The sequence below is a fragment of the Mercenaria mercenaria genome, chromosome 14 (assembly GCF_021730395.1).
Source record: "Mercenaria mercenaria strain notata chromosome 14, MADL_Memer_1, whole genome shotgun sequence".
Lineage (NCBI taxonomy): Eukaryota > Metazoa > Mollusca > Bivalvia > Venerida > Veneridae > Mercenaria > Mercenaria mercenaria.
In genome coordinates this window covers 70,316,601-70,330,513 of record NC_069374.1, presented here as the reverse complement: position 1 = coordinate 70,330,513, position 13,913 = coordinate 70,316,601, and the positions used below count along the sequence as shown (strand labels likewise).

Sequence of the window (13,913 nt, the reverse complement as noted above, 5' to 3'; positions counted from 1 at the left end):
CGCAAAAAGTGCATAATTGTCCAGCGCACTTGCGCTAAAAAAATATCGTATATACTGACAACATAATCGTTCATATTCTACCTTTAAAAGTGATGGTGTTTTATGAGAGGAGTAGTCGAAGGAAGTTCGTGTCCAGGAGATCATCTTGCTCGAATCGAATACATTGCGGACAGCCAAGTTAAACTATTTTGTTGAGTAATGATTCAGCCGGCTCTAAGTCACATAAATTTCCAGAAAATCTTCACGTAGATCTATCTCCTTCAAGTTCAAATGTGGCTTGCTAAAAATGTCGTTATACTTTTTGTGCCCCATCCCGGATTTCACGTAGTAAGATCAGAGTTATGGCCCTTGACAGTCAAAATGTTCATAAAGGGCCTAAAAATTTGTATCGCATGTACCTCAAAAAGTATATGGCCTAGAGTCATGAAACAATACAAGAATTAAATTCAGCATGCGAAGTTGTGCACCAGCGCTTTTATTTGCGGTTTCATTCAGTAAAAACAGAGTTATGTCCCTTGATTTAGTCAAATATATACGCAAATGGCATGACAAAGCTTGTGTAGCACGTATCTCAAAAAGTATTTGACCTAGAGGCATGGAACCTTAAAGGATGTGAGTAAGAAAATTAGTTATGAAACTATTTATAACATTGTGCAATTTGTTGTCTAAGAAAAAAAATGTTCATAATTTTTAGGTGGGTGAGGTAATGAAAAAATACTTTAGTGGGTGGAGTGAACATGTTTTATTTTCTCTTGAAAACAAGCACAGGTTGATATTACTTTTTTGGTTTAGTATTGTTTGTCCTAGTTCTAGCTTACATAATACAAAATTTGGTAAAATTCTGTCCGCTAAATATTTCATATATTTAAGAAATACTTTGTGTTTTTCTCAGTTTCAGATACTTCCGACACCTGTCAAGAGTATTTTTTTCTGTGTTAATATATCGATATGTTGACATTTTATTCATAGTTATAGTGGTTTCAATAGTTTTGATGCAAAAACAGTAACATCAGAGTGAATGTTTAAGTAAATAGCTGTTTGCACTTGTTTTATTATGACATGCATGTTTTGTTTCTTCAGACAAAAATATCAATTTGGTGTTCTTAATAAACTTTGAATATTGAAAAAAGAAGCACGGGTACCTATCATTTTTATTTTTCATTTTAACTTGTGATACATCAGTTTATAAATATGCAAAGTTATAGAAAAATCTGTCCACTAGAAATAATTACGAAAAACATCTTTAAGTTTAGGTATTGTATTCGCAGCTTTGAACACCATTACTGTCAGAATCAAAATTCACAAAAAGGCAGCTTTTAAGGAACGCCACTTTAAACTTTATGAAACAAGACCCAGAACCAGTAAATATGGCCAAAACAGACTTTTTTGGCAAATGCCTGTTTGACATTAGGCGTCTGAACTTAAATGATTTTTTTTACTGTTTGTGTTTGCTTCGACACTGTAACAGATAGTTCTATTATGTAAACACGTACGCACGCACGCACGCACGCACATAAACTATTTTATAATGAACCGTTCAGAGTTTCGAAGTTTTGAAATTGCGAGTTTAAATCGTTGATAATGGCGTTCCTTAAACTAAAATCGGCTTTAGAGGAGGAAAGATAAATAAAAAATCCATTCCGACCTTCTATAATAAAAGTCGGCATTTTCTCATAAGGCATCTAAGAGTATCGAATATATATTAACTTTAGCGAAAATGATTTAGATATTTTCACTAGATTCTCAATATAATGAAATTTTATTTAGTTACATTTCATTAGCTGATCTGAGCCGAAGGTTCATGATGAGCTTTTGTATAAGTGGATGGTCTGGCGTCCGTCGTCCGTCGTTTACATAAATATACCCTCTGAATGCCGATTAGAATTACACCAAGCTTGGTCTGTAGCATGCTGGGAAGGTCCTTTCTCAAGTTTGTTAACATGGTTTCGCTTGACCCCTTTCAGGGGACGCTCAAGCTTAAAATGGAAAACAGTTTTTAAAACGACTTCTTCTCATGAACCCCTCAAATGATCGTCATCAACTCTGCCTGTAGTATTATTATAAGAGCCTCTCCTCATTTTGTTCAAACAAAATCGCTCGACACCTTTTACGAGCCGCTAGAGCTTAAAAATAGAAATATTTAAATACGACTACTTCTTCTATCAACCGCTTCATGGATCTTCATCAACCTTTTTCTGTAGCATCATTGTAAGTCCTCTGTTTAATGTTTTTAAACTGGTCACTTGGCCCCTTCTGTGGGACACTTAGAACAAAATTTAGAAGTATCTTTGAATAACATTTTTCCTTGTATCGCTTGGTGGATCTTTGTTAAACTTGGTCCATCTTTGTAAAGTCCTCCCTCAGATCTGTTTGAATGGGAGTAATTATCACGTGTTATACATTTATACCAAACATAGTTGATACTATTTATGATTCAGTGTGTCTTATATATATATATTTGAGGTCAAGCAGTCAATATTAGGTGAACGGCTATAGCTCCCTCGTCAAGAAAATTCTATTTCAGTGGATTGACGAAAGAATTAACTGGGACTATGAGCTTTATGGAAACATATCATATATAACATTGGGATGGGTAGATGTATGGACCCCAATATTTCGTGTGGCTAATCCACACGCCGAGGCACTACATAAACATTCAGATCTATCAACGGTAAGCAATTATTAGAAATTCTTTTATTTTCAGTTTAGTATCTGTTAAAATATTACTGTATAAGATTAAGGTAATTAAAATGAATTTAACTTACGAAAAACGTAAAAGCATGGGAAAAATAAGTTATTATGTCTCCCCAATAGGTGGGGGGGCATATTATTTTTGCCTTCGCCGTCTGTATGTCCGTCCGTAGGTCCGTCTGTATTAGGCTTGTCCAGCTTTTACAAGTCAAACTGCTGGCTGGATTTCGACGAAACTTCTCAGGAGTGATCAGTACCAAGTCTTGTTGTACATGTCAGCGACAAGTTCTATTTCGCTGCACGAAATGGCCACCAGAGCTGAAAATAAAAAAAATCTTGTCCGGCTTCCACTGGTCAAACCGCGGGACAGATTTCGACGAAACTTTAAAGGAGTGATAAATACCAAGCCTTGTCGAGCATATCGCCGACATGTTCTGTTTCACTGCACAAAATGGCCGCCAGAGCTAAAGGTAGAAAAATCTTGTTCAGCTTCACAGGCCAAACTGCTGGCTGGATTTCGACGAAACCTCACAGGAGTGATCAGTACCAACCCCAGTTGTGCATATCGCTGGCACATTCCGCTTCGCTGCACAAAATAGTCGGCAGAGCTAAAAATAGAAAAAATATTGTCTTCCTTTCACAGGTCAAACTGCTGGACAGATTTCGACGAAATTTTACAGGAATGTTCAGTACTAAGCCTAGTTGTGCATATCGCCGGCACGTTCCGCTTCGCTGCACAAAATTGCTTGCAGAGCTAAAGATCTTTTCCGGACTTCACAGGTCAAACATACAAACAAACATGCCCCGTTTTTCCTTCCTTAGAGTACATGGGGGCGGGGGGGGGGGGGGGGGGGGGGGGGGGGGGGGGGGGGAAGGGGAGACATATGTTTTTGTGACAAAAAAAACCTTCTAGTAAATATGTCTTGTTACCATTGCATATGTTAGACATTTGACTGACGATGATTAATTTTGTGTATACTGTCCTGTAAATTCGGAATAACGTATGGTTTTAAAGAGAGGTTAGTTGCACCATTAATCGGTGCATTCTTGGTATTATGTTTATCTGTGTGAGGTTTACCTTTGTTTTGTTCAAGACCAAGATTTTGTAAGTGTAAATATGCCTTGATATTCATTACAGGAAAGTGTCTTTTACAACAATGATGGAATCGGATTTTTTGATCAGATGGTCACCACAAAGACTACTTGTGATCTTGACATGTCATACTTTCCATTTGATATTCAGACTTGTCATATCAAAATGTACATAATTGGCAACAATAAATTTGATTTTACGTTATATGTTGAATGGGACACGGGAACTGTATCAGAAAGCAGAAATGGCGCATGGAATCTTGTAGGGAAGAACTATTCAGTTGATGACAATTTAGAAATGATTGACTTGGAACTTTCATTTGAACGGCGACCATTGTTTCTGCTATTAAACATTTTTCTTCCAATTATTGTGTTAGCCCTTTTGACACCCATTGTTTTTGCTTTACCGAAGCACTCGGGAGAGCGTGTTGGTTATTCGATAACAATGCTTTTGGCAATTTCGGTTTACATGACAATTATAAGCGACAATTTACCTCAAAATTCAGACCCGATGCCCTTGGTTTCGATCATGATGTTTATTTGGTACATCCTGGATTCTGCTATCGTGTTTATAGTCATTATTAATACAAAGATATACAACATAAAAGAAAACAAACCCGTGCCACTACTAGCACGCAAATTTGTGCATCTTACCCGAATAATCACGTGTGAGAAAGCTCAGAATGAAAATGAAACTTCAGAGGGCAAAGGTGAATCCCAGAGCACTGAGGCAAATACCGAAGATTGTAGCACTGCGTTGGACCGGGACGACTGTTCTAGTCATGCCAATATCAAGTGGTCACATGTAAGCACTGCCATTGATAAATGGTTCTTTGTCATTTCCTATGCTTTTAAAATTTTGATTCCTATTATTTTCTTTTCAATGGCAAAGGCTAACAGTAAACCACCTGAAAACTAAGGTTTGTTTTACAAATTTTGTAACAACACGGTCTTATACCATTATGATTTATTTTTCAGTTAAATGCGATAATCTCAAGAGTTAGTCATTCTGCTTTTGTATGGTAACTTGAAAAAGAGAATCGTTCTATTGCGGATTGTTTTGACTGTTTGTGTTTGGTTGCTGTTCTATTATAGTATAGGATGTTGCTTATATAAAAATAAAGTTTGCTGTGGAACATAATCCTCCTTGTTTCTTAACTTCCTATGTAGTATTTTACTGAATTATATTATAAAATAAATTTCCACATGGTACGTAGTTTGTAGAACTGTTTTATATAGGTCCCCCACCATCAAAGCTGGAAAGTCGTCATTTGACCTATAGTTGTGTCGGTGCGATGTTAAACCCAACAAAAAAGAATAAATAGATTTCAACAGAAAACCGTTTAAATGAAAATCCATTATTTCAACAAAGATTTATTAGAACTACGGTAAGTGTACACTTTATTTAATCTAATTAATCTACGTAAACTTAATGGTGAAACTATTTTGTTTTGAAAACATAATTTGGAAGAGATAGATCAATACTAGTATCTGAAGCTCTGGCGAAAATTGCAAAACCTTAACATTGCTTTAAGGAAAGTCCTTGATGCTACCATATTAAATGGCACATATTTCACAGAGCAATCTACTTCGATAATAACCATGTCCGTATTTCTTTAACTTGAAAAGAGTTTCTAAACTGCGATTTAAACAGTATCAACTAAATACATAAAATTAATCTTAACATTATTTTTGTAAAGTATAAAACTATGGAAAATACAAACTGGAATAAATGAAAGTTTATTTTTTACAACGATTATTTCCATACAATGTGTAAAAATATGTTTATGTTGGACAATGTATAATAAACTGCCAATGAATAATGTTTAAAATCATGAAAATACTTCGCATATCATTTAAAATGACAGAGAACTCGAAAATTATGTTGTTTTACATTCCTGAAGCTGATTTGCGTGCGTACACCATCCTATCCTAGAGGGACGGGATCTTGATCTCAAGACCACTGGTATCGTAGTCCGGAAACATTTCTCAAAGTATGTTGAGCGCACATCTCCGGTGATGCCATTGATCTCCGAAAGATAAAAGCCGGTAAGATGCTACTAAGAAATTGTATATGCTATAGTTAACTTATGACCAGGTCGAAGACATAGAAAATTGACATCTATAAATGTGATAAATTAGATCGTTGGTCAGCAAGGTGTTTATGTTTTATGATAATTACGTTATGAATTAAACATAAGCACAAATTCTAATAAAACTCAAACGTAAAAATACATTATTTCAAAAGTTCATACATGATGATATGAACGATCATGTATCGATGCGCTCTTTCAGGTATTATGACGCACCATGCAAGTCTCCTAAACACGAGCTAGGGTATTAGCCGGGTATATCTGTCTCTGAATTTTCTCTTCGTCAATTTAGAAGGTTTTCACCTGCTCTGTTTTGGTCTGTTACACCGGTAATGGAGGTGGATGAATTTCGCGTCCTGTGTTTGTGTATAAAACTCATTTGAACGTATTTATCATGGCAAGGGTGCTATATGAATTTGTTATAATGATGCAGTAAAACGTACTCAAAAGACCACACCTATTAATTAAAAGACCATTTACATTTTAAGAGATCAATTTTTCAGTCCCTCTTTGTGTTGAAGAACGAGGTACGTTGTCTCATTTTGACATTTCCACATGTGGTCTATGTACTCGATGTATAGTGCTATTATAACAATTATTTCACAGCACATACGCTAACATCAGATACATACGTCTGTTTGTACAAGGAGTACGGTATGCCTTTTTTAAAAATACTATATCTGCATACGTAAACGCAGTGTAAATATGTTATGCCAATGAAAAATGTCTCCCATTATATTTTACAAAATGGCTGGCACTAGATACCGGTAACTAGGGAGAGCGCAGATCTACGGATCTCGGGGTCATGAGTTGGAGCCCTGGTCGAGGCGTATGTTCTCCGTGACGATTTAATAAAAGACATTGCCTCTGAAATCATTCGTCCTCCACATCTGATTCAAGTAGGGAAGTTGGCAGTTACTTGCGGAGAACAGGTTTGTACTGGTACAGAATCTAGGAACACTGGTTAGGTTAACTGCCGCCGTTACATAACTGAAATACTGTTGAAAAACGGCGTTAATCCCAAAACAAACAAACAAACAAAGATACCGGTAACATGCTATTGTGACTGTAACTCTATATACGCAGTTACTTTATTTACTGGCCTATATTAGGTATAGTGATGAGGCTTTTCATGTTTAAAGCAATATCCGATATGATAACATATTTTTGAAAGATGTGCTACAGTACAGCTGTAACTGTTTCTGATACCTTTAATACGAATATCATTAAAGTTGGAGAAAATGTTATTTGAAAATGTCGTCCGACATGTAAAGGAAATAAAATATAAAGAACTTGTTTAACGTCTGTTTCTGTGAGAAAAGTAGATACTCAGCTTGCCAATGCATTTGCAGTTGCTAACATAGAAAGAAAGGTAAAAACGCGTCCATTTGGTCGTTTTCATTGTTTTCAGACGGATCGGAATAAGTAAGTAGTCCGTGCAAGCGGCATAATTTCATATAATCAGTAATTCATAAATTGTCTTGCAACGGTATCAAAAGATTTTGATCGTTTCATTGCTGTCCAGGGTGTCTTCGTCATAATAGCTCATTAAACGCTTTATAACAAAAAGTGAGAGGAAGTTGTTCAGAATTTCTCCCCTCTAGACTTAATGCCCAGGAAACACAAGCAACTTTGTAGATGTTTGGGACATGAGAATATATCAAGGTAAGACCACAATAATTCTTGTTCATTGGCATTGTGTTTAGACATTATTTTGTTTAAACATGTCCGGTTGTCCGTCCGCAAGCATTCTAAGTGTGAATTTATCTAACTTTATTGTTGATATCTAATGGGAGTAAAATGAGAGTTTTCTTGTAAAAATCTCAAATTAAAAGATAGAAATGGTAGCCAAAGGATTGTATGTCAGGCGTTATTTCATCAGACATTATTTCGTGATTTTAAATGCCCTATAGTTATACAATATTCGTAATTTCGTCTTTAAAACATTTTCTGGTACGCCATGTGCAATTCAAATTATCTAAATACAGCGTTACATTATATTCATTTAAGCTATACTTTAGTGATATGGCCGTCATGTATATGGGAATATAATCTTTAGGAAAAAAGAACGTATATACAGACTGTTATACATTAAATGGACCAAAAATATAACAGCACAGAGTCGCTTTGAAATGTTTTGCGTTTACACAAAAATCATTTATATAAATCTGCGAATTTTTCAGTAAAATATTTTATTATTGAATATTGATGTTTTTTACTTGACTTAAAATAATAACTAAATATAAAAAAGGAATTGCTTTCACAGTGAAATCTCATGTAGTTACAGTTATTTATGGAACAATTTGTTGAACAAACTTCAAATTTGCTGGTGATAATGAAAATTCATAGTGTCCAGATGTACATTATTAAAGGCTCAAACTGCCTTTCTTTCAAATGTATCTGCCACATTTTTTGAATATTGATTAACACAGAAGAAAGTTTTTTGACTCTACTGGTTTTGATTACCTTCCGTTTCGGATCAAGTGGATTAAATTCATGTGTAGGATTGAAAGTAGTTCTTTTTTGGACAGCTGTTTCATCTATTTTTAGCTTTAAAGGAACTTTAAGTGTTACTATACTAACCGAGAACAGGATGCTGTCTTTCACAAAACATATTTATTTTTTTTAAAGTGTTTTAAAAATACTTTATTGTAACAGCATTTTTTCAAGTATGAAATTTGACGCAAGTTCCATTTAAATCCTAAATAAGTAATAAAAGAACGAACTTGAAATACGATATCCTATTGAGCACAAATTATCAGATAAATAGTGCTTTCCTGTCTAACATGTATAATAGAAATACTTTACAGCTTTGTTTTACGAATTTGCATATTTATAGAAGTCAAATATTTTGGGAATCCAATCACTTTAGTTTAATCAATTATCAATGAGTAATATCTGTACTATTTAACATTTATATAGCAGTCCTTTTATGTGTTCACACGAAGAAGTTAAAAAATATAGAAACGAAGACGAGCCTAGAAATCTTACATATTAGATAGAAAAAGTGGAATTCACCACAACATAAACGAAAATGTTGCAGGCTCGGTTTGATTGAGCCTGATCATAGAGGTAGTGGATCTGCAAGCTACCGTTCACGCCCTCTAGCCAAGGTTTTACATGTTACAAGTACAAACGTCCGTGGATGTGTTCATACGGCGGTGTACATGGAACCTTCAATGATACACAAAATGCAATCATATTGTCATAAGTGGAACATGAGCCCCAGCTGAAACCCAAACATGACGCGGATTTAGATGTGAAACATTTAAAGACATTTTGCGAAGTGTTTTACATATGAATTTGTAAGTGTATCCGGTATCTCTAATGACTGGAAGAGGTTTAACATAGGCCAGTAGTAGTGTATGCAAAGCTCCAGTTGCCATACATTACGGTCCGAACATAACGTGTGACACAGTATCTTCTGTGTACTTCTATTATCAATTATGTCTAAGAAAGGATAGAAACAAGAGGGCCAAGATGGCCCTTTGTCGCTCACCTGAGAAACACACCATAACAGTGTAAACATGTTTGACGTGGTGATTTCATGGAAAAACTATTCTGGCCAATTTTCACTAAGATTGGACCGAAAATGTGGTCTCTGGAGTTTAAACAAGTATTTTATTTGATATGACCTAGTGACCTAGTTTTTGACCCCAGATAACACATATTCAAACTCGACCTAGAGGTCATCAAGGCAATCATTCTGACCAAATTTCGTGAAGATCAATTGAACAAACAGCCTCTATATCATACACAAGGCTTTTCTTTGATTTGACCTAGCAACCTAGTTTTTGACCCCAGATAACCCATATTCACACTCGACTTAGATGTCACCAAGGCAATCATTCTGACGTAATTTTATGAAGATCAATTTAAAAATACAGTCTCTATCGCATACACAAGGTTTTTCTTTGATTTTACCTAGAGACCTAGTTTTTGACCCCAGATAACCCATTTTCGAACTTGACCTAGATTTTACCAAGGCAATCATTCTGACCAATTTCATGAAGATCAATCGAAAAATACAGCCTCTATGGCATACACGACGTTTTTCTTTGATTTGACCTAGTGACCTAGTTTTTGACCTCAGATGACCCATATTCAAACTCGACCTTGAATTGATAAAATCAATCATTCTGACTAAATTTCATGAATATCGGTTGAAAATTGCAGCCTCTATCGCATACACTATGGTTTTCTTTGATTTGACCTAGTGTCCTAGTTTTTGACACAGATGTTCCATTTTCGAAAGAGGCCTAGATATAATCAAGGTAATCATTCTGCCTAAAATTCATGAAGATCAATTGAAAAATACAGCCTCTATCGCACACACAAGGTGTTTCTTTGATTTGGCCTATTGACATAGTTTTTGAACCCAGATAACCCATTTTCGAACTTATCCTAGCTTTCATCAAAGTCATCATTCTGACAAAAGTTTGTGAAGATCAGTAGTACATTACAACCTCTATCGCATACACAATGGTTTTCTTTGATTTGATCTATTGTTCTAGTTTTTGACCCCAGTTGACCCATTTTCGAACTTGGACTAGATTTTATCAAGATACTAATTCTGATTAAAATTCATAAAGATCAGTTGAAAAATACGGCCTTTATCGCATACACAATGTTTTTCCTTGATTTGACCTAGTGACCTAGTTTTTGCCCCAAGATGACATATTTTCGAATTTGGCCTAGAGTACATCAAGCTTATCATTCTGACAAAATTTCATGAAGATCAGTTGAAAAATACAGCCTCTATCGCATACACAAGCTAAATCTTGACAGACAGACGGACAAACAGACGACAGACAGACAGACGACGGACATCGAGCGATCACAAAAACTCACCTGAGCAATCCGGTGAGCTAAAAAAGAAAGAAAAACCTTGTAGATGTGAATCAAAATTTCGCACTCTGCACCTTATGGGAAACAAATGGGATTCTTTCAATAGAAGAGTAATAATACTATGAGGACACGTCCTAATTACACTTTGATTGTCGTGCGATATCTAAGCCTGTTAAATGGAGTAATGATAATTCTTAGCGGGGCTTTAGTGACAGAGTAGTTACCATCACTGACTTCGAATCACTTGCCCCTCATCGATGTATGTTCGAAACCTAACTTTTATGTGAGGAAGCTCGCTGGTTCTACTCAAGTGCACATACATGACTGGAACACTGCTCAGAAAGGCACAGAGGGTTTTTCTCCACCATTAAAATCTGTAAAAGTTATATGAGCCGTGCCATGAGAAAACCAACATAGCACATCCGCGCAGTCTGGTCAGGATCCCTGCTGTTCGCTAACGGTTTCTCTGATTGCTATAGGCTTTGAAAGCGAACAGCATGGATCCTGACCAGACTGCGCGGTCGCAAAGCCACTATGTTGGTTTTCCCATGGCGCGGCTCAATTATGACCTTAATTGTGTTTGTGTGCCTCTAAACCTGAACCGAACAAATCTTAATATCGGTTTCCGATATCTTTTTTTATTGGTTTTTTTCCGATTATGACACTTTCATGAGACAAAATATTATAATATTTTACACTAAAATTCCGCTGACACAATACGAAAAATTACTGGTGAAATACCGTCGACTATTTATCTACATGACATGAAAATATTCGAAGCTTAAGTAATAACGGTTCTGTTATGCAAACTGAGACTTGTTAACCCTTACCCTGGTAAATTTCTATAATTATCTTGTCCACATTTCAATTTGGACAGTACCATTAACTGATAAAACGGGTGCTTACAAAAAAAGATACGGACTGAATGGCGAACAGTGCAGATCTTTATCAGTCTGCACGGATGTGTAGGCTGATCATGATCTACACTGGTCGTAAAGGTTTAATCATTGTTTCCAGCAATGAGACGTATTAAAGGTGACATTTTCGGAAAATAATTTGCAAATGATTAGCATAACATCTAGAAATTATCAATACTTTCTATGCAGTGCAAATTGGGCAGCCATTAACAAATTAGATTTCTGTAAATTCATATGATATTAATAACGTTACTGCGAATAAAATCAAACCATGTAACGCAGGATGCTATGTTCGGTGCAGGACCGATACATTGATCTGAAAACTTTAGAAGGGTGGGTTAGTATTCTGCTCATTTCGGTCTATAAAAACAAATAAACGGTGAAATCACCTCACTAACCGTATCACGTGATAAATGAAGTTTCTAAAGCCGATTTAAAATCCTGAGAAGATGCCATTTGATGGAAAAAACGGCGAAGTTAAATTTATCAAGTTCTTTCAAACATATTGCAAAACAAAGACGATTTATTTTATGCTCCTCCGTGAAATACTGAAATTTATCAGTGAAATAAAATTGATATTTTCACTGTTTCAATCTACGAAACATACAATGCAACCAAGCAAAATAATAGCAGACTGATTGAGTCTGTTCATGAGAGGTAATGGAAAGTGCAACACCTCTCACGTCCCCTAAAATCAGCTTATTTATTTGTTGGGTTTAACGTCGCACCGACACAATTACAGGTCATATGGCAACTTTCCAGCTTTGGCGGTGGAGGAAGACCCCAGGAGCCCACCGTGCATTATTTCATCACGAGCAGGCACCTTGGTAGAATCACTGACATTCCGTACGACAGCTGGATAGCTTCCTCACATGAAGAATAAAACGCCCCGAGTGAGGCTCGAAGCCACATCGATGAGGGGCAAGTGATTTGAAGTCAGCGACCTTAACCACTCGGCCACGGAGGCCTCTAACTAACATCGGCTTAAGCGGAATTCTGTTACAAAGATATTGAATGGACATCAAGATCCCCAAGAACCAGAAAATACAACAAGACTGAATCTAAGTACGGGGAGACATTAAAGATTTCTGTTGTGATAGTTGATAAAATCTGTAAAAAGATCCTTTGCTCTCTTTGCTTAAACAGAGATAGAAAGGCACAGAAAACATTCCTTTGAGCATTTAAATAATTATTTGAATTTAAAGTAATGAAGTTATTGTTTGTTTTCTATGGTACGTACTTGAAACCGTTATTGTTCGTGATGGACTGATTGCCATACATTTCTTGGCTGCATCTGTTTACGAAACCTTAATCTCAATGAACAAGTAAACTTTCTATTTATTTATATTTAAATTTAGAATCCACGAATTTTTGTCCCATACGAAACACGTGTAGCCATTTTTGCCGAAACCGGGAAATTGTTTGCCTAGAAAATAAAATGCTTTCAAAGAACTTTATTTTTTCTATTCTGTGGTATAAAGAAATTCCTGGTTTCGTTTTACCAACTGAGTTTTCTGTCTGTAGATATACAAATGTAAAATGTTTTTTTAAAAGGATGTCATAAAATTTGCAGTGAAAACGAGTCGTCTACGACTGGTCAGGGCACTGGCTAGCCAAATCACTCATCACTTTGAATTATGTAATGGACGTAGAACTCCGCGTATATGTTAGTCAGAAACCCATGGTGTTGTCAAGGAACAATACGTAACTAGAAATGGCTTGCATTTTGGTTAATTGATACTTAGTCTGTCTGGGAAGGATAAGGCTAGCTTAAATGCAATTGTACTTACATTTATAATATTGCCATTTTCTCGAAAAGCACAAGTCAGTTTTCCCAAGAGGCTATAGGAAAGTTTGTTGTTGTGCAACATGCTACGAATGACATTTGCTGCCATAACAGAACTTTACCGTCACAATTGAATTATAAGTAGTGAGATATATTCATTATTAATTTTGTTAAGTATAGTGGACAATGCTTTAGGTTTGATAATGTCATGATATTTGAAAACAGACGAAAACGCGATAAATAATAAGGTTTCACGGGCTAGACCTAAATTCCACGGCGATATGTACCTATTTATATTTCATTTGTATAGGTGGTGTTATTCGCACCAACAAACTTTTATAACTTGCATTTTATTACAGACATCCCGGTTGGGGATGCAACTGCTGTCATTAAAAGAAAATATGTTATACTATTATAAATTAGAATACTTCATTGGATATGTAATGAGGACCCTCACTGTTATAAATATGTTTGTGTAAGACGCAC

The 13,913-nt window shown here is 35.8% G+C and overlaps 1 protein-coding gene across 1 annotated transcript; it reads left to right on the top strand.

Annotated features, from left to right (window-relative positions):
- Positions 1-2,488: 2,488 nt before the first annotated feature.
- LOC128548585 (acetylcholine receptor subunit delta-like) lies at positions 2,489-4,879 on the top strand. Its single transcript, XM_053523853.1, has 2 exons — positions 2,489-2,671; positions 3,830-4,879. Exon 2 carries the CDS (start codon positions 3,875-3,877, stop codon positions 4,700-4,702), a length of 828 nt encoding a protein of 275 aa, XP_053379828.1. The 5' UTR covers positions 2,489-2,671; positions 3,830-3,874; the 3' UTR covers positions 4,703-4,879.
- Positions 4,880-13,913: the final 9,034 nt, after the last annotated feature.